The sequence below is a fragment of the Neltuma alba genome, unplaced genomic scaffold (assembly GCF_004799145.2).
Source record: "Neltuma alba isolate B1F8T4 unplaced genomic scaffold, ASM479914v2 tig00003072_pilon, whole genome shotgun sequence".
NCBI classification, from domain to species: Eukaryota; Viridiplantae; Streptophyta; class Magnoliopsida; order Fabales; family Fabaceae; genus Neltuma; species Neltuma alba.
In genome coordinates this window covers 339,354-360,750 of record NW_021633130.1, presented here as the reverse complement: position 1 = coordinate 360,750, position 21,397 = coordinate 339,354, and the positions used below count along the sequence as shown (strand labels likewise).

The following is a 21,397-nucleotide window of genomic DNA, read 5'->3' as shown; positions in this document are numbered from 1 at the left end:
CACTTGCACAGTAGTATTCATCCTCTTGAGCCTTCTCCATGCACAATGATATCATCTATGTCAAGCTCCACTCTCATTTTTTTAATGTTTTTAGGGGCAAATGGGTAAAATGAGCTTTCACACAGACGATAGAAAATCTGTTCCCACATTGGGTGGGAACATATTTTCAGCTATTTAAATAAAATCGAGCTGCGCTTTCGGTTCCATTCCCGCCTCTTCCTAATTTTTTCAGGGTCCCAAATTTTCCTTGCACCAAACGGGTTCTACTGGCCCACGTGGCACCAACATGGCTATTCCAAACGTCAAGATTCTGTTGGTCAGCACCGGGGTCCTGAAAAATCCATATAGGGTCCCCGTTCGTTTAGATCAAATTCAATTAGGGCCGAGAATTAATTCGAATCTTCTAATGCCTTTCCGAGCGGGGCGAAAATGTTCATGATTACGTTATCATAGAATTTACACTTTCACTATGTCTATTAATTTGCTATAATTAAATTTTTTTAATAACAAGAAGACAGAATATAAAATAATATTTTAGCTAGAATACATTGTTTAGAGAAATTTATAAAATATAAACATTTTAAAGTCTTACGTGTTACCCCATGAGAATACACTAATCAGATCTTAATTATGGCAAATAATAACTTGATGCTTAAAATCCATATTTAAGAACATTGCTCCTTTCAAATCTTTCTAGATGAATCAGAATCTACTGGACGTTTTATGAACAAGCATTAATTGCTTTTGGTTTGTTCGTTGGTGGGAACGTTGGGTGGCTAGATTTCTGATTGAAAAAGAAAGCTCAGAAACTGAAGATGATGTTAAAGTGTTTCTGAACCAGACATTTATACATCGGTCACTCTCCAATTTAAGACTTGGAATTATTGTGGATTTGGTTCCTCATCGCGACCTTTATTTTCTTAGATTTCGTGTTTTATGTTCAATAAAAATAACCAACATTTTGATTGGTTAATTTTTCAAAAAAAAAATATTTTGAAAATATTTTTTTCATTCTTTGTCGATGACACTCATGTAATAGAAATAATACTAACTCCGGTCCTAATTATAAGAGCTAGTTGACTAATTTAAAGATATTAAAAATATAAGTTAAGTTAGTTATTGGTAATAAATAGGTGTTGTCTTTCCTAAAATATCCTTACTAATCAAGTGTATCGGTTAGAATTATCATTATTAGAAGGACTATCTTGAAAAAAATATATAAATATGAGAAACAAAGTAGATTAAGGGTCTTATATTTAGAATTAAAATAAAAGTCAAACAAAGTCTTATATAAAGGATTGGAGGTTGTATTTTAAGAAATTTTAATATAAAAATAATATAATAATTCAAGGGTATTTTGCACTTTTTGGAAAAACAAACATTACTTACTTTAGTTTTTAAATATTTTTAACTTACGCATTAATTTCCTTTTTTTTTTAATAGCAATTCCATTTCAAACACGGTAGATTACTTGCTTTAATTTTGGGATGAATATAGAAAGGATTTATGAGGAATTTACTATTGGATGGATGTATGGAAAACATATTTATTGACAACAAAAATAGATAGGAAATATGTAGGATGGTAAAAAAGGCAATTAACTATCTCAAATAAAAATAAAATAACAATAATTTTAAATTTTTTTCGGCCGCCCGATTTTAAAATGTTTGAAATATCAATTTATTAATTTGATATATTATATAAAAATTGGATGAGAGATACTATTATTTTAGAATTTATTAATTCTCTTTTTTTTTAAATTTCATTTTGTCAAATAATTTGTTTAATTCTTGAAGTTTTGAACAGTTTCATTACAAAAATTTGTATTGCATGTATATGCATGTCGGTTTTTCTTTTCTTGGGCATTAGAGTTTCACTATGGAGGCTTTGCACCAACTGCAAGTTGATTGTGATTTATATCAACTTTGAGAACTGAGATTACAGAAGTGAGCTCCCTTTTATTCCTTAATTGAGATTTTGATATCATAATTCATTAATTCTCAAGCTTAATTCTTATCTTTGTATTAAAATTAAGAGGTTTACTATTTTAAATAATTTTAAAATCTTAACACATACTCATTGCTCCAATAGGTTTAATTTATTTTTTTTAATGACAGTTACATCAACAAGCAAAATCGTGCGCGTGAGATAGAGAGACTTGGAAGTCCTGAACAACTTACTTTACAACAACAATATTAACAAAACTACGTTTATTAGTGAACATAGAATATTTGTTTTCATCTGCAAAATAGAATTTTTTTTTTCCTCATTTGACTTTGAAAATCTATTTTGCGTACCTCTGTTTTCAATTGTACAAATTTCATTGATTTTTAGCCTCCCTTTTTCCCCCACAATATATTGTATTTGCATAATAATAATGATAGTTACTCCAAAAATTGCACGTGTAATATCAATCTATTTATATCCTTCTCACAAATATTTCAAAACATATGTCTCACACTTTCTTTAAATATAACAAAATGTATCTGTCATAGCCCATATGCATTGCATGTAATTTTTCAAGGAGAAAATGTGACTTTTAAATTGTTATAAATCTTATAGTTTATTTTTATTTAAACTTGTATTTCAAAGACTATGTATTACATCACAATATGTCATCTTTCATTGCAACTTGCATCAATATACTACTCCCTCACATTAGTTCAATGTAACAGCTGATAGAAGAGTTTATCTAATTATAAATGTAAAACCTTAATTTACTTTGTTATTTAAATTTATGATTCTAAAATTTTTCTTATTGATTGTACATATTAATTAAGGTATTTTCTATAAAAAAATAATTTCTAATACAAATAATTAAAAGGGTACTTGAATCTTAAATCTAGGTAGTATAACTGTGTCAATAATAATTGTATGGATGTGATCCCTATTTTATGAAAGCATATGTTTAAATTTTGAAAATTGTTTTTGCTAGCTAACCTACAAACTAATTTTATACATGCTTTTTTGAGATTGAGATATATCAGAACTCTAATGAATAATAAAGAAAAGAGAGCCAATTTACTTTAATTTTGTGCGCCAAAAAAAATATGTTATACCCCGATTTTTCCTATAGAATTTAATTACCCAGAAAAAAATAGGGAAAAAATAACCCAAGTTGAATTGTAATATCTATATACTGATTTTCTACAAATATAGCAAAATAACGGACTTCGGCATAATTCTGTGAATCCGTTGGGTTCGGCTTGACTCAACTCTTCTTCTTCTTCTTCATCGTCGTCCTCTCTCCTCTTCATTCTCTAATCTCAACCTTGAAACCTACTATTGCTTTTTCTGCAACCCTAATGGATTCAGAACAAACGGAGAAGAAAGGAGCAATTCTAATGCAGAAATACGAGCTAGGCCGTTTGCTTGGCCAAGGCACATTCGCCAAAGTCTACTACGCCAGAAACATTAAAACCAACCAGAGCGTCGCCATTTAAGTCATCAGCAAGCAGAAAATTCTTCGAATTGGCTTGATCGACCAAATCAAGCACGAGATCTCAGGGATGCACCTCGTAAGGCACCCGAACGTCGTTCAGCTCTACGAAGTAATGGCCAGCAAAAACAAGATTTACTTCGCCATGGAGTATGTGAAAGGCGGCGAGCTCTTTGCCGAAGTCGCCAAAGGGAAATTGAAGGAGGATTTGGCGCGAAAGTATTTCCAGCAGCTAATCGGTGCCGTCGATTTCTGCCATAGCCGAGGGGTTTATCACCGAGATCTGAAGCCGAAGAAGCTGCTTCTGGGCGAAAATGGGGATCTGAAGATTTCGGATTTTGGGTTGAGTGCTTTGTATGAACGCAGAAAGAATGATGGTGTTCTCTATACAACTTGTGAAACACCTACTTATGTGGCCCCTGAAGTGCTCAGCAAGAAAGGCTATGATGGAGCCAAAGTTGACATATGGTCTTGTGGGGTTATTTTGTTTGTTCTTCTTGTAGGCTTTCTTCCATTTCAGGATAAGAATCTGATTGAAATGTATAGGAAGATTTGTACTTCAGAATTCAAGTGTCCTCAATGGTTCTCACCTCGAACCAGAAGACTTATCGCAAGAATTCTCGATCCAAATCCAAGAACAAGAGCAAGTGTTGTTAAGATTATGGAAAATGGCTGGTTTAAAATTGGGTACTAGCAGATTGAACCACCCAAATCACCAGTTTCCAATCCTACGAGTGATGTTCAGGCTCTTTTTATCATCATCAAGTCCAGAGGAAAAAACCAAAGAAACCCCAATGGAAGTGAAACCATCTGTCTTCAGTGCGTTTGATTTATTAATATCCCTATCTTCAGGATTTGATCTCTCTAGTTTGTTTGAGGAAGATACGTGTCGAAGACAACACACTAGATTCACCACCACGAAGCCTTTTTTTTTATTACCAAAATGCTATAAACAGTAAAAATATATATATCAAAATACTACTTTTAAAAGTATTTACTAATATGTTATACTTAAAATCGTTTTTCAGGTAAATAATTTTTAAAGTCATTTTTTTTATGAATGATTTTTTCAGAAACAGTTATCGATGTGCGTGAAGTGATTGAAAATTGTTCTTCTGATGAACGACCTCAAAAATCATTATTTTGGTGAATGACTTCAAAACTTCATCTCCTATTGAACGACTTTTCACCTTCTCTCCTAATAAATGAAAATAAAATAATTAATATAATGATTTATATTCGGACTTGGATTTCATTCAAGTAGAGGATGGATGGCTATATGCAATTGTTAATGCTCCTATAGCACTTGATGAACTTAATTGAATATCTCAGTACACGCAATAGTATTGGAGACATACAACGCGATGGATTTAACGTATCAATGGTGATACAGGTCGCACGGTAAGTTTTTCATCTTTCCACCATTAATATTGTTTTCTTTTACACAAAAAGTGTTATTATCTTATATCTTATTATTTATTTCAATCTGACATAGCGGAGGAGTTATACGGGCTATCAATTAATTCTCGTTCAACATGCCCTAGTTGTATTGATTATCGAGACAGGATTGCTCGTGACCAACGTAATGTTTTACTTGCACTTAGATAACAACGTTTTAATATGAACCCTTAGCCTGCTCCACCAACAATGGAGTTGCCTTGGCCACAAATTTCTCGTGATAGACCGAGCAAGCGACGTGGGAGTTACTTGTCTACCCAACCTATAATTGAAAGCAAAAATGTAAGGGAACAGGAACTTCCAATTTTTACTCAAACTTGTGACATATCACCATCACAATTATCCCTCTTCACCTCTGTCAATCCTACACAACTTGAGTCTCATTACATGGCACTCTCATCATCATCCCCTTTCAACTTAGCCAATCCTTCTCAACTTCAATCGTTCATGACTTTATTAGATAATTAGGCGCTAGTTTTAATTGAATACAATGCCTTCAAGCGATTGAAAAACTTACCGTGCAAGATGCCTTTAATTGAATACATGCAATAGTATTAGAGAAATACAACACGATGGATTCAACGTATCAATAATGATACAGGTCGCACGGTAAGTTTTTCATCTTTCCACTATTAATATCGTTTTCTTTTACACAAAAAGTGTTATTATCTTATATCTTATTATTTATTTCAGTCTGACATAGAATAGGAGTTATACGGGCTATCAATTAATTCTCGTTCAACATGCCCTAGTTGTATTGATTATCGAGACAGGATTGCTCGTGACCAACGTAACGTTTTACTTGCACTTAGAGAACAACGTTTTAATATAAACCCTCAGCCTGCTCCACCAACAATGGAGTTGCCTTGGCCACAAATTTCTCATGATAGACCAAGCAAGCGACGTGGGAGTTATTTGTCTACCCAACCTATAATTGAAAGCAATTTTTACTCAAACTTGTGACATATCACCATCACCATTATCCCTCTTCACCTCTGTCAATCCTACGCAACTTGAGTCTCATTACATGGCACCCTCATCATCATCCCTTTTCAATTCAGCCAATCCTTCTCAACTTCAATCGTTCATGACTTTATTAGATAATCATGCACTATTTTTAATTGAATACAATGCCTTTACTTTTGAACATGGTGGACCATAAATGAAACATTTGTCACTCCTCAACAATCTATACATTTAAATGAATCACCTTGATTTGATTTGAATACGCCAACTATACAAACAAATGAGACACTTGAATATCAAGAAATTGATATACAACAACAACGACTACAATGTATGAGAAGGAGGGCAAGATGTATTACTAGAAGTCACTATCAGAAAAATGGATAACTTTTTCTTTTTAAACTTAATTTTTATTTATTATTCTTTATAATAAAATATTTATTACTTCTTTATTTTTAATTAATATACATCTTATACTCATTTTACAATTAATTTTAATATCATTATATAATTATCAACATTTTCCTCTCATTATTTAGTTATGATTTGGTCATTTAAATGATTGATAAATCATTATACTAAATCATTTTAGTTTCATTTATTAGAAGAGGAGGTAAGAAGTCGTTCAGAAGGTGATGAAGTTTTGAAATCGTTCACCATAAGAATGATTTTCAGTCATTTCACAAACATCAATAACTAATTCTGAAGAAATCATTCACCAAAAGAATGACTTTAAAAATTGTTCACCTGAAAAACGACTTTAAATGTCGCATATTGGTAAATATTTTTAAAAGTGCAACATTTTGGTATATATTTTTACTGTTTGTAGCATTTTGCTAAAAAAGGCCCCACGAAGCCCGCCTCAACAATTGTTTCAAAATTATAATTTTTGAACTTCAAAATGACAGATGAGGTGTTGTGAAATTTCAATAAATAAATTGCAAAAATGCGAGAAAATTCTGAAATAAATCTATAAAATATAATGGGTCAAAGCAAAATACTCGCATATAAGATGGCCAGTCAATTTCAAAATTTTACTTCTAAATTGTGGCAGATGAATTTGTAAATAAAAATAATATTTAAAATGTTAATATTCTAATAAATAATAATAATAAGTTGACTTATTGAACTTATTTTGGTAATTCACTTCTAAATCCAATATTGCTACATCTAAATGCAAAACTTGTTTTAAATAATGTTTTAATTAATATAATTTTTTCTTGCAATTATTAAGATTTTTTGAACGAAAAAAAGAGCCAATTTCATGGCCCACATATATGATAATTTTTCACAAGAAAATTAACGAAACGTTTTTTTTCCCTGTTCTTTTTTACTGCTATCTGCATGTTGTCCAAAAGATCACGCAATATATATCCCACAAATGCCTCCCCACTTGAAGTCACATTGGAATGAGACCCTTGAGGTGGATGAATCCATTAATGGTCAATATCAATTAATTAGAAAGCCAGAGGTTTTCATTATATGAATGAATGGTTCTAAGACATGCCCTTCATATCGCGTCACGGTGTAGCCAAAACCCACGAAAGTCTCATTTCTCTCTCCCATTTATGAGATAAAATCTATTTAAAGTGGTAAATTTCTCTAATAATATTCTGAGTTGTGGAAATCCATAATAATCCGGTAGGTCCTCGATATATATGTGTGTATGTGCAATTAACTCACTTGAAAATAAAGAAAAGAAAAGTGTAAATCTTGACCGTGATTCCTCTAGCTATCTCTAACAATACTTAAACTCAAGACTTTGGGGGTATTTGAGTTAGCTTTTCATAAACTATATAAAAACATTTTGTTTAATATTTTTTTCAAGTATACCAAATTTTTGTTTGTGAGGAAACTCTTAAAACCTCTTTTACTAAGAGTGTTTAAATAAAACCAAATTATAATTTTAAAAATAATTTTATAACACAAAGTAAACATATAAGAAAATTTATCTCAATTTAAAAATATACTTTTGAGATAAGCCAAACACCTCAACACCACCAGTAATTGGGTTGGTATTTCTTTGGCTCTCTCAAAAAACAAAATCGAAATAAGATCCAAATCTCAGGCTGCATGGCTTGGGGTGCGCGCTCTTGGCCCACGTGGGAACACAATGGCTGTTCCAAATGTTAAGATTCTGTTGGTCAGCACTGGGGTCCGCAAAAATCCACATCGGGTGGGTTCATTCAGATTCAATGTCCTTCAAGTGGGTCAGAAGTTTTAATGATTACGTTATCATTAAATTTACATTTTAATCTAATTGGAGCTGATTTGGGTGCCCAAAATAATACTCGTTCCGTTTCTTATTATAAGAGACAAATAACTAAATTATATTGATAAAAAAACAGTTAAAATTAGTTAAAAACAATCAATATGTAAAAAGTATAATTTTTTTCCAAAAATACCTTCATTAATAAGAAGAGAAAGCATGAGAGAGAACAATTAAATTATTAAAAGAAAAAGAAGTAAGAAGGAGAGAGTGTGTAAGTTAGAAATAATAAATATAGATAAAATAGGAAATCAACACAAAAAATTAGAGATAACTTTTAAGTGTCTCTTATATACAGGAACATGCTATAAACATTAAATATTTCTTATAATAAGAAACGGAAGGAGTAATAAATTTTCACTATTCTTTTTTTGGATACTAATTTTGCTATTATCAAATTTTTTGATAACAACAGGACAAAATAAAATTTTAACATCCATAATATAAGACTTAATTAACTAATTTAAGTATAATAAGCTTAATTAAGGATGTTAATTAAATAAGTTAATATAATATATTTTTTTAAACATCTTAAATATCTTTTTTAATTCCCTTCCTCCCTTTATTACTTGATTATTGTTGACAAAATATCAAAAGGACTAAAAAAATTATAAATATGTAAAATAAGTCTTATATATAGGATCAACATCAACTCCCCAATTAGCTTCTATATTAGCCAGAGGAGTATAATATTTTTTTAGAGCAAAAATTATATATTAACACTCAAAGGTCTTATTACCCATAAAAACTAATCCGGTCTTATTTATGGAAAGAATAACTTGATGCTTAAAATATAGTATATTTAAGAAAATTGCTTAAAATTGGTCCTTTCAAATCTTTCTAAGTGTCTGTTTGGATTAGTAGTGAACAACTGTGATTTTAAATAATCGTGAATTTTACAAATGACACTGGCTATAAGTGACACTGGTCAATCGTAATTTCTGTTTGGATATTTTTTTTATAACTGATTTTAAGAATTATGATTATGTTTGGTTTTCATTTATTAAAATTACTTATAAATGTATAATTACTAAAAAGGACATAAAGTTAATATTTAAAGAGAGATTTTTAGAAGAGGATAGGAGGGTAGATTGGAGAAAATTTAATTGCTGAAAATTGATCGGGATTTTTCAAAAGTATAAGCTACTCCTTGTTGCTTATTGTAAAAGTGCGGCATAAGAGTAAAATCATGATTGATTAGGATTTTATAAAAATTATCCAAATAAGACAAACATATTTCATAATCGCTTATTTAGATTTAAACGGGCTTATTTGAGATCTTACCACTTAACCAAACAGGCTTTAAAGGAATCAGAATCCAATTGACGTTATCTGAGCAAGCATTAATTATTTTTCGGTTCGTTAGTTGGTTGGGTGGCGATACTTGTAATTGAAAAAGAAAGCTCGGAAATTGAAGATGACGTTAGGAGTTTCTGAACCAGACATTTATACATCCGTCACTCTCAAATTGAAGAGTTGGAATTATTGTGAACTTGGTTCCTCATCACCACCTCTAGTTTCTTAGATTTCTTCTTTTATGTTCAATAAAAATAACACACATTTTGATTATTGGTTAATTTTTCAAAAGGAAAAAAATATGTTTAAAAGAATTTTTTTGTTCCTAATTGATAACACTCATGAAATAGAAATAATATTTTAAGAAATTTTAATATGACAACAATTCAAGGGTTTTTGTACTTTTTGGAAAAAGCAAACATTACTTAGTTTTTTATTATTATTTATATTCCCTCCGTTCTTTTTTTATAAGAAATCTTAGATTAAATTACATAAATCAAAAAGTCAATTAAATTGATTAAAAGTAATAAATATGTAAAAATTAAAAGTGTCTTCAAAATATCTTTACTTATAGAAAAGAGAGTAAAAAAATAAAAATTTCTCACCCGGTTCTAAATATAAGACTCATTTTATAGTGTAATTTCTAAAAAAAAAAGATAGATAAGAAATGTATATATAGGATGGTAAAAAAGGCAATTAACTATCTCAAATAAAAAAAATAGCAATGATTTTAAAATTTTGTTGGCCACTCGATTTCAAAATGTTTGAAATATCAATTTATTAATTTTTATATATTATATGAAAATTGAATGAGAGATACTATTCCTCCGGTCCTAAATATAAGACTCCTTTTATAATGTAAATTACATTATAAAAGAGGTATTATATTTAGGCCCGGAGGAGTATTATTTTAGAATTTATTAATGTGCCTGGTGTTTTATTTTATTGTCAATAATTTGCAATAAAATTATGGTGGACAATATCTAAGTATCTTTACAAATGTTTTCTGAGCTTGTAGGCATGTTTTGATCCTCGTGAGCCCAGTAACCTAACTTGCTAAATTTTTTTAAAAAATGTAAATAAAACCACGTTTATTAGTGAACCTAGAATGTTTGATTTCATCTCAAAATAGATTTTTTTTTTGTATTTGCATAATAATAATACTCACCAGAGAAATTGCGCGTGCAAAATATTTACGTCAATCTATTTACATCCTTCTTACAAAAATTTCAATATGTACGCCAGGCACTTTCTTTAAATATAACAAAATATATCCGCCATAGCCCATAAACGGTGCATATAATTTTTTTAAAGAGAAAATATGACCTATAAATTGTTACAAATTTTATACTCTATTTGTATTTAAACTTACATTTTAATGAATATGTATTACATCACACTGTGTCATCTCTCAACGCAACTTACAACAATATATTGCTCTTTACTCCCTCTAATCGGTTCAGTGCAAAAGCTAATAAAAATAGTTTATCTAATCATAAATATAAGATTTATTATTTAAATTTATATTTTTTAAATTCTATTTATTGATTGTACTTATTAATTTTAACTAAAAAATTTTCTATCAAAAGAATAATTTTCAATACAAATAATTAAAGGTTACTCCAATCTTACATCGAGGTAGTATAACTTTGTCAGCAAAACAATTTTTTAATGAAAGCGCATGTTAATGTTTGAAATTATTTTTGGTAGGTAACCTAAAAGGCAATTTTATCCCTTACCAAAGAAAATAGTTTTATACATGCTTTTTGGAGATTGAGATATACTCGAATGAGTAATAAGCAAAAGAGCCAGTTTACTTAAATTTTTTGCCCCTAAAAAATTATATTATATTGTGCCCTTATTTTTTCTATAAAATTTAATAACGCAGGAAAAAGAGGGGAAAAAAAACCAAACTGAATAGTAATATCTATATACTGATTTTCTACAAATAGAGCAAAATAACGGCCTTCGGCATAATTCTGTGAATCTGTTGGCTTCCGCCTGACTCCATTCCTCTTCTTCTTCTTCTTCTTCTTCTTCTTCTTCTTCTTCTTCTTCTTCTTCTTCTTGTCCTCCCGCCTCTTTATTCTCATATCTCAACCTTGAAACCCACAGTTCCTTTCTTTGCAACCCCAATGGATTCAGAGCCAGAGAAGAAAGGAACAATGCTGATGGAGAAATACGAGCTGGGCCGTTTGCTCGGCCAAGGCACATTTGCCAAAGTCTACCACGCCAGAAACATCAAAACCAACCAGAGCGTCGCCATTAAAGTCATCAACAAGCAGAAAATTCTTCGCATCGGCTTGATCGACCAAATCAAGCGTGAGATCTCCGGCATGCACCTTGTAAGGCACCCAAACGTTGTTCAGCTCTATGAAGTTATGGCGAGCAAAAACAAGATTTACTTCGCCATGGAGTACGTCAAAGGCGGCGAGCTCTTCGCCAAAGTCGCCAAAGGGAAATTGAAGGAGGATTTGGCGCGAAAGTATTTCCAGCAGCTAATCGGTGCGGTTGATTTCTGCCATAGCCGAGGGGTTTATCACCGAGATCTGAAGCCGGAGAATCTGCTTCTGGACGAAAATGGGGATCTGAAGATTTCGGATTTTGGGTTGAGTGCTTTGTATGAACCCAGAAAGAACGATGGTCTTCTCTATACAACTTGTGGAACACCAGCTTATGTAGCCCCTGAAGTGCTTAACAAGAAAGGCTATGATGGAGCCAAAGCTGATATATGGTCTTGTGGGGTTATTCTGTTTGTTCTTCTTGCAGGCTTTCTTCCATTTCAGGATAAGAATCTGATTGAAATGTATAGGAAGATTTGTACTGCAGAATTCAAGTGTCCTAAATGGTTCTCACATCAAACCACAAGACTTATCACCAGAATTCTGGATCCAAATCCAAGAACAAGGGTAAGTATTGCTAAGATTATGGAAAATGGCTGGTTTAAAATTGGGTATCAGCAGATTGAACCACCCAAATCACCAGTTTCCAATCCTACGAGTGATGTTCAGGCTCTTTTTGATTCTCCATCATCATCAAGTCCAGAGGAAAAAACCAAAGAAACCCCAGTGAAAGTGAAACCATCTGCCTTCAATGCCTTCGATTTAATATCCCTATCGTCAGGATTTGATCTCTCTGGTTTGTTTGAGGAAGATACGTGTCGGAGACAACATGCTAGATTCACCACCACGAAGCCCGCCTCAACAATTGTTTCAAAACTGGAAGAAATAGCACAAGCAGAGAGAAAATTCAATGTTGTGAAGAAAGACGGATTAGTGAGGTTGGAGGGAAGCAAGAGTGGTCGGAAGGGACAACTTGGTATTGATGCAGAGATTTTTGAGGTGACATCAACGTTTCATGTCGTGGAGGTGAAGAAAACTGCCGGCGATACGTTTGAGTATATCCAATTTAGGGATCAGAACTTGAAGCCTTCATTGAAGGATATAGTGTGGGCTTGGCAAGGAAGTGAACAGTAGCAGCAATACTTGGCACCAATATATACCAGAAGATATGGTTTATATTTTTAATTTGCTTGCGGGATGTGTAATTTCAACCCTTCTGTTTCTGTTTTTGTTTTGTTCAGATATATGGTCTTCCACCCTGCAGAATCACTTGCTGCAAAGTAGTGAAGGTTGTCTCTATTGTACGTCTGGTTCTTCTTTTCTTGCGCCCAGGTTGTGTATAATAATATTGTACAGAACTGTAACTGTAGAGTTCAAATTTTCTGCCTCTAAAGACGGTTATCTTGCTACTACCGGCTCCTATTTCTAATATAAAAACTAGTTAGAAGTTAAATTTGGTCTTAAATATAAGATTTTATTTCATTTTATCCCTCATATTTATTATTTTTCCCAAATTGTTTCTACTAATTGTATGTATTTAGGGAATTTGCATCAAGAAATGGTTTCAATACAAATGAAAAAATCGTTTCTATACAAATGATTTAATATGGTATTTTGGATAAACCAAAACTTATTTTTAACAAATAACTAATTAAACTAGTTTTTTTTATCTATCCAAATTAATTAATTAATCAAGTAGATATTATATTCAGGACTACAAATATTATTATTATTATTATTATTATTATGGTCGTCATCATTATGGTCCTCATTTTGTTGGTTGATACTTAGAATAGCAATTTACCAACGTCAAGAAATGGTTTCAATACAAATGAAAAAATCGTTTCTGTACAAATGATTTAATATGGTATTTTGGATAAACCAAAACTTATTTTTAACAAATAACTAATTAAACTAGTTTTTTTTATCTATCCAAATTAATTAATTAATCAAGTAGATATTATATTCAGGACTACAAATATTATTATTATTATAGTCGTCATCATTATGGTCCTCATTTTGTTGGTTGATACTTAGAATAGCAATTTACCAACATTAGTTGAGTTGAGTGAAAAGGATTGGAATTTTATTTGAGGTTAAGAATCGAACTTTGTACATGCAAAAAATTATGTCACCAGAAATAATGCTATTGTCAGTTATATTAAACCACGTGTGAGAACTTCCCATATTAAGTACATCATAATGCTAATTATTCACATGCACTCCTCCAAAAGAAGCCATAGGATCATACTTATTTGGGAAACCCAAAAAAAGAAAAATCAAATTTCAAGGAATAAAACTATTGATTTTAGATTTCAAAATTAAAATAAGATCAAAAGGAACTGAAAATATCAATAAGGTCATCTAATAAAATAAAGGGAAAATTACACTCAGGTCCTACAGAGTACAATTAATATCAAAAAGGTCCCACGAAATCGCGAAATGATTCTGAAGTCCCCAGGGACCTGTTTGTAATTAATTCTAATTGTGAAATTACCTACTTACCCCTGTTAATTTTATTGCAACAATTCGTTTACAATTTCAACAGTGACTGTTAACAACCCAAGAAGACGTGATTGACAACCTCGACAGTGCTCATGACAACTCACTTTGTGGAATGCTAGAGGCGTTGTTGAGGTTGTTAACCACCTCTTCTCGAGTTGTTAACAGCCACTGTTGATATTGTAAATAGGTTCTAATTTTATTTACAATCTCAACAGTGCTGTTAACAACCCGAGAAGACGTGATTGACAACCTCGGCAGTGCTCATGACAACTCACTCTGTGAAATACCAGGGGCGTTGTTGAGGTTGTTAACCACCTCTTCTCGGGTTGTTAACAGCCACTGTTGAGGTTGTAAATAGGTTCAAATTAACAGGGGTAACTACGTAATTTCACAATTAGAATTAATTACACACAGGTCCCTGGGGACTTCAGAATCATTTCGCGATTTCGAGGGACCTTTTTTATATTAATTGTGTTCTGTGGGACCTGAGTGTAATTTTTCCTAAAATAAATTGTCTCTCCCATAGCAAAACAATGACATAATCGCATATATCGCCAATCCTGTCCTTGTTGGTTTATTTCTCATTATTTTTTGTACATTTGGCCGGTGGATCTGGATGGTGATTGTTGCCCGCAACATGGAGATTTCATCAGTCACTTTTCAAATCACGTATTTAAATAGAGAGAATTGCAAAAAAGTCTCAAAAAATAAATATAATAACTAAAAAGTCTTAATAACAATTAAGCAGTTTTTAATAATAAGTTATAGAGTGAAAAATGATAACTTCTAACTTGTAATTGAGACTTTATGGTAATTATTTTTTTAGCTTAGAATTTTATTATAATTCTCTTGAATATGTTTCTCCATCCTATAACTTTGAAATTTGATTTCTTTAGGAATTTTAATTTAATCTTTTTTTAAGCTCAATCTTCATTACCCATTTAAGAAGTTGTTACCATGTACTGCACATTATTCCTATTATCTTTAGTATAAGAGTTAATAGAGGTATTTGTTTTAGCCTTAGAAATAATATTTTAATTTAATTTGTCTTCTAAATATATACTTCTTTAATTTTTTTCTGCTTAATTACACATATTATGGGAGTTATTTATGAGAGAAGCAATTCCAATACAAATGAGCCTTGGCTTTAATGACATCTCTCTACCCCCTTATTGAGGAGGTTGGGGAATTGATTCTAGAAAGTATAATAGATATGGTGATACAGTATACTTATAATTGAGTTTTCAATTCCAATGCAAATGAGCCCCGGCTCAAATGACATTGCTCTATGTTGATAGTGTATATATAATTAAATTTTTAATTCAATTTAAATAATTACAATAAAAATAAGCATAAATTAGTGTTTTTTTCTTCTATTTATCTAAATATAAGGAGTGAAAATATTTTATACGCACTTTTCTCTTCTATATCCATTTTCTTTTCTCATTCAAACACAAAATATAATTCTTTGTCAAGGCCTAACAAGGCTGTGTGGTGGATTTTTTTTTTTCCTTCCCCTTTTAAGGTTTCAATAAGGGAGGCAGCTTTCTTTCTTTAGTAGACAAATGAGTTCTTAAATTTTTGTCCTTTTTTTTTGGTTTCATTTTATTTTACATGCCAAATCATGCCGAAGGCTAGGGTGGACCTAGTTCCATAATAATAAATAATAATTCAATTATACATATACATATACATATATACACACACACAAATATATAAATTGATATGCAGGTTTGAGCTCTTTATGTCATGCCGTTTAGACCAAAATAAGGCTTTTCGAAACTCTCTTTTATTAAAAGGGAGCATTAGAATAAGGGAAAATCACTAACAGGTCCCACAGAAGGCAATTTATTACTCTGAGGTCCCACGAAATGTCAAAATCACTGACAGGTCTCAAGGGACCTCAGAGTAATATTTTCGTTTTGTAAAATGACATTACTGCCCCTCATATTCCAGATTCACATTTGCTCTGTCATTACGATTTACAACCTCAGCAGCGACTATTAACAACCTAATAAGAGGACGTTAACAACCCTAGCAGTATCCGTTAACAACTTACTTTATAGAATTATATAACCTCTACATAAGAGTAAATTATAACCAAATAATATAATACAACAACTTTAACACTAAAATAGGAAGCTTTTTGATATCATTAAGAATTTTAACTAGATCCAATAGGATTATAGTAATATTTTAATGCGAATATCCATTTACAATCTCAACAGCGATTATTAACAACCAAATGAGAGGGCATTAACAACCTAAGCAGTAGCCGTTAACAACTTACTTTATAGAATTATATAACCTCTGCATAAGAGTAAATTATAACCAAATAGTATAATACAACAACTTTAACACTAAAATAGGAAGCTTTTTGATATCATTAAGAATTTTAACTAAATCCAATAGGATTATAGTAATATTTTAATGCGAAGATCCATTTACAACCTCAATAGCGACTATTAACAACCGAATGAGAAGGCATTAACAACCTAAGCAGTATCCGTTAACAACTTACTTTATAGAATTATATAACCTCCGCGTAAGAGTAAATTATAACCAAATAGTATAATACAACAACTTTAACACTAAAATGGGAAGCTTTTTGATATCATTAAGAATTTTAACCAAACCCAATGGGATTATAGCAACATTTTAATGCGAAAATCCATTTACAACCTCAACAGTAAGTATTAATAACCTAAGGAGAATTGTTAACAACCTTAGCAGTGTCTGTTAACAACTAACTTTATCGGATAATATAACTTCTAACTATAACTAATTAAACTATAACTAAATAGTCTTAAAGTTAATCTTATATAGTTGTTAGAGGTTATATTATCCTATAAAGTCAATTGTTAATAGATACTGCCTAGATTGTCAACAGCTCTCTTTGGGTTATTAATACTCACCGTTGAGGTTGTAAATGGATCTTTGCATTAAAATGTTGCTATAATCCTATTGGGTTTAGTTAAAATTCTTAATGATATTAAAAAGCTTTCCATTTTAGTATTAAAGTTGTTGTATTATACTATTTGGTTATAATTTACTCTTATGCGGAGGTTATATATTCTATAAAGTAAGTTGTTAACTGATACTGCTTAAGTTGTTAATGCCTTCTCATTCGGTTGTTAATAGTCACTGTTGAGGTTGTAAATGGATATTCGCATTAAAATATTACTATAATCCTATTGGATCTAGTTAAAATTCTTAATGATATCAAAAAGCTTCCCATTTTAGTGTTAAAGTTGTTGTATTATATTATTTGGTTATAATTTACTCTTATGTAGAGGTTATATAATTCTATAAAGTAAGTTGTTAACGGATACTGCTAGGGTTGTTAACGCCCTCTCATTAGGTTGTTAATAGTCACTGCTGAGGTTGTAAATCGTAATGACAGAGCAAATGTGAATCTGGAATATGAGGGGCAGTTATGTCATTTTACAAAACGAAAATATTACTCTGAGGTCCCTTGGGACCAGTCAATGATTTTGACATTTTGTGGGACCTCAGAGCAATAAATTGCCTTCTGTGGGACCTGTTAGTGATTTTCCCTTAGAATAAAGGTCATTGGGGTTAGTTCTAGCCCTAGGCTCTACGCACAAGACTCAAGATTGAGGTATAGTTTCTTCTCAATTTGACAAAGTAAATAAAAATTATGTAATTTCAATAATTTTCTTAAAGAAAGACTTTATCCTAATTAAATAATAATAATAGTAATAGTAATGAGATATCGGTATAAATTAAACGGAGAATTACAATGAGGTCGAAAGCAAAAAAAAATTACTAAAATATTATAATAACAAGCTCAACAGTCTGTAATAATAAATTTTAGAGTAAAAAATGATAACTTTTAAAACTTATTTTATAATTATTTTTTTCTTTTTTTCTCATTGTAATTCTCCCAAAATTAAAGTAGGATTGGATATGAATATGTGGAGCTTGGGCCTTATAACTCAATTAACACTCGGCATTTTTTTTTATAAAGTTTTTCTTGCACAAGAGTTTGAATTCTTAATAAGAGATAAAAGATAAGGTAGTTGTGTGAGATATTTAAAAAAGTGAATATGAATATATCTTGGGTTCGAATAGGAAGTCTCATGTTTTTATGATGAAGGTTGAGATATATGGCAAGATATATAATTATGAACTATATATCTTACGAATATAGACTTGTAATGCAAAGAATTAAGATCAATGGAGTAATTCAACCAAAACCCCATTAGATTTCTTGCAAGGAACCACATTTATACTTCCTTATACTTCAAACTAATAAGAAAACTAAATATGAAGTTATACAAGCCCAGCAGAGATATATACTCAACTACATACATATTTTGTCCAATACAGAGTCTGAAGAATGAGTTTTCACTGCGGTTTGGCTGGCTATGTATTGATAATTATTGATATGTCTGATCATTTATTATTCAAATTAGGCTTGTTGCAGCATAGCACTTATAGTTTGTACATAAAAAAGAACCATAGAATCTACGACTCCAGTCAAGGACAAAACCCTAAGTCCAGAAAAGAAAAGATGACAAAAGATTACCATGTATGAACAACTTAAAGCAGAGGAGAAAAAATAAGGATTCAATATCCGAGAGTTAACTAGTGTGGACAATTCTAAGAATCAGAATCAGAGTGAGGACTCTCATCAGAAGAATTTCTCTTGGAAGAAGAAGTTGCTGATTCATACTTCATCATTAACTTCTGTAGGCCAGGTTTCAATTCAGAGTTACAAAACTGTTCATACTCTGTTTTATCCCCTGCCTTCTTCTTCACTTCCACCACCACCAACGACGGAGTAAGCTCGAATATCTCGGCAGCAATCGTCAGTGGCCCCTTCACACCTTCCCTTGATCCCTTCAAGCTCACCCTGCAATCCTTCTTCCTCACTGTAAAGCTCACCAACTGCGCAATTTCCTCCAACTTCGATATGATCTCTGACACTGGCGCGCCGGACACGAACCTCGCCTCGTCCCCTTTCTCCTCGAACAACCCAGAAAGATCGAAGCCTGCAGAGAATGATATTATATCAAATGCATTCAAGCTTGCTGGTCTTGGCAATGAAGCGTTGCTTCTTCTTTTGACCTCTAGTTCTGAATCGGATTCTGATACTGAATAATCTGAGATTGAGTCTATGTCGTCCTTGTTTAAATCCAGTTTGTCAATATCTTCAACGCTGGTACAGAGCTTATCGTCGTCGAAATAAAACTTGATTTGTTTGAACCCTTTCTTGAACCACTTGTTTTCCATGATATCTGGAATTGAGATTCTGGTTTCTGGGTTTGTATCGAGAAGACGAGTACATAATAAGTTTAGCTCCGGTGAGAACCACTTGGGACACCGGAAAACTCCTCTGTAAATCTTCTTGTACATAGCCATAACGTTCTGATCATGGAATGGTAAATAACCTGCCATTAAAACGAAGAGAATAACGCCACAAGACCAGAGATCAACTTTGGCTCCGTCGTATCCTTTTCTTGCCAGAACCTCAGGAGCAACATAGGCAGGCGTTCCACAAAAAGTATGAAACAATCCGTCTTGTCTGATTTGATCGGAGACAGTGCTGAGGCCGAAATCGGAGACCTTGAGATCACCGTTTTCGTCGAGTAACAAGTTTTCTGGCTTGAGATCGCGGTGGTACACGCCTCTGGCGTGGCAGAATTCTACGGCGGAGATCAATTGCTGGAAATACTTTCTGGCGACTCCTTCCTTCAATCGGCCTTTTGCGACTTTATTGAATAACTCACCGCCGCGGACGTATTCCATGACGAAGTAGATCTTCGTCTTCGTGGCCATGACTTCGAAGAGCTGGACGATGTTGGGGTGGCGGACGCGGCGGAGGATTGAGATCTCGCGCTTGATGTGAGCGACTAAGCCGCCCTTGAGGATTTTCTCTTTGTCGATGATCTTAATTGCGACTTCTTCGTCGGTTTTGATGTTTCGAGCGTAGTAAACCTTCGCGAAGGTGCCATGGCCGAGGAGTTTTCCTACTTCATAGCGGCCGAGTAAAAGATTGGCGTTATTCTTCTTCTTCGTCCGATTGAGACCGTTGTTCGAAACGTCGACGTCCGCCATGGATGCGGTGGTGAAGAATGTAGAAGCTGCAGAATTGTTGTTCTGTTTTTCTGGTTTAGTTTTAGGCGTCGACGTGCTTCTCCGCCATTGAAGGTGGTGATGATGTGAGTTGTTCGGAGGCGAAGATGTGGTTTTGATTTGTTGAGGTTTGTTTGTGTGTGTGTGTGTGTCTGCGGGGTTGGTTAGGCTAAATAAATTTTTGTGTGTATAATAATTTTAAATTTTATTTTGATTTAATTTCAATGTGATAAATTTATTTTAATTTTAATTTTATTTTTTAAATTATTTAACTCTAATTTTACAGTAGTTTTTCATTTTTTTTAAAAAACTAATTAATCTGATTTTGATTTTTAAAATATTTAAATAATTTTTCAAACAATGTTGAATCAGAACAAATACGCAATATATGTTTAGTCAATCAAAATCCAATCCTGCAGATTGCTTTTGTTTATTTGCATTGACATAAATCTCTTAATTCAATATTGAAAGCAAAATAATTCAAACGTGCCGTTGAATTTGAAGCTTTTAACATACCTCTCATGAATTAAACTGAATTTTTTGAAAATTATAAGCTACGAATGCAATTTAATTTTCTTTAAACGGGAATGATATATATATATATTAAGATTAATGATGATATTATCAGCCGATGAGGTTAGCTTGAATCAAAACCAAGTTCCTTTACTATTCTATTGATGCATTAAGAGAATCAATTATTTTACTTCTCACATGCCAATCTCAAGAGTAACGCACCGGTAAATTACTAAATTGAAATGAAGATTGAATAGAGTATGTGCCAAAAACAAAAGAGAGGAGAAAAAGAAATTAAAGGTCAAATTAAAGATTGGAGATCCAAGAATGAGGAGTTATAAAATAGAATATTAAAAGCATAGTTAGTTTGAGTAACAACTTAATTAGCTCCACGTTTATAGGGTTGGCACGTAACTGGAACTGGAATATTATAAGGGAACTAGTGATCGCGGCTACCGTACGGTCGTCGCCCCAGCAGGAAGCACTCCCTTCTACGACCTAATAGTC

General features: G+C 32.1%; 2 protein-coding genes and 1 pseudogene across 2 annotated transcripts; 2 read left to right on the top strand and 1 right to left on the bottom strand.

Moving 5' to 3' along the window:
- Positions 1–3,305: 3,305 nt before the first annotated feature.
- LOC114740182 (CBL-interacting serine/threonine-protein kinase 20-like) lies at positions 3,306–6,749 on the top strand (annotated as a pseudogene).
- Positions 6,750–11,581: 4,832 nt separating this feature from the next.
- LOC114740187 (CBL-interacting serine/threonine-protein kinase 20-like) lies at positions 11,582–13,179 on the top strand. Its single transcript, XM_028928312.1, has one exon. It carries the CDS (start codon positions 11,594–11,596, stop codon positions 12,902–12,904), a length of 1,311 nt encoding a protein of 436 aa, XP_028784145.1. The 5' UTR covers positions 11,582–11,593; the 3' UTR covers positions 12,905–13,179.
- A 5,722-nt stretch (positions 13,180–18,901) lies between these two features.
- LOC114740181 (CBL-interacting serine/threonine-protein kinase 12-like) lies at positions 18,902–20,445 on the bottom strand. The gene has a single exon (XM_028928306.1). The coding sequence runs from the start codon at positions 20,357–20,359 to the stop codon at positions 18,902–18,904; it is 1,458 nt and encodes a 485-aa protein (XP_028784139.1). The 5' UTR covers positions 20,360–20,445.
- Between the last annotated feature and the right edge of the window lie 952 nt (positions 20,446–21,397).

Excerpts from the sequence above, each read along its gene's own strand:
- LOC114740187 (XM_028928312.1), top strand. The coding sequence starts at position 11,594 with ATGCTGATGGAGAAATACGAGCTGGGCCGTTTGCTCGGCCAAGGCACA.
- LOC114740181 (XM_028928306.1), bottom strand. The coding sequence starts at position 20,359 with ATGGCGGACGTCGACGTTTCGAACAACGGTCTCAATCGGACGAAGAAG.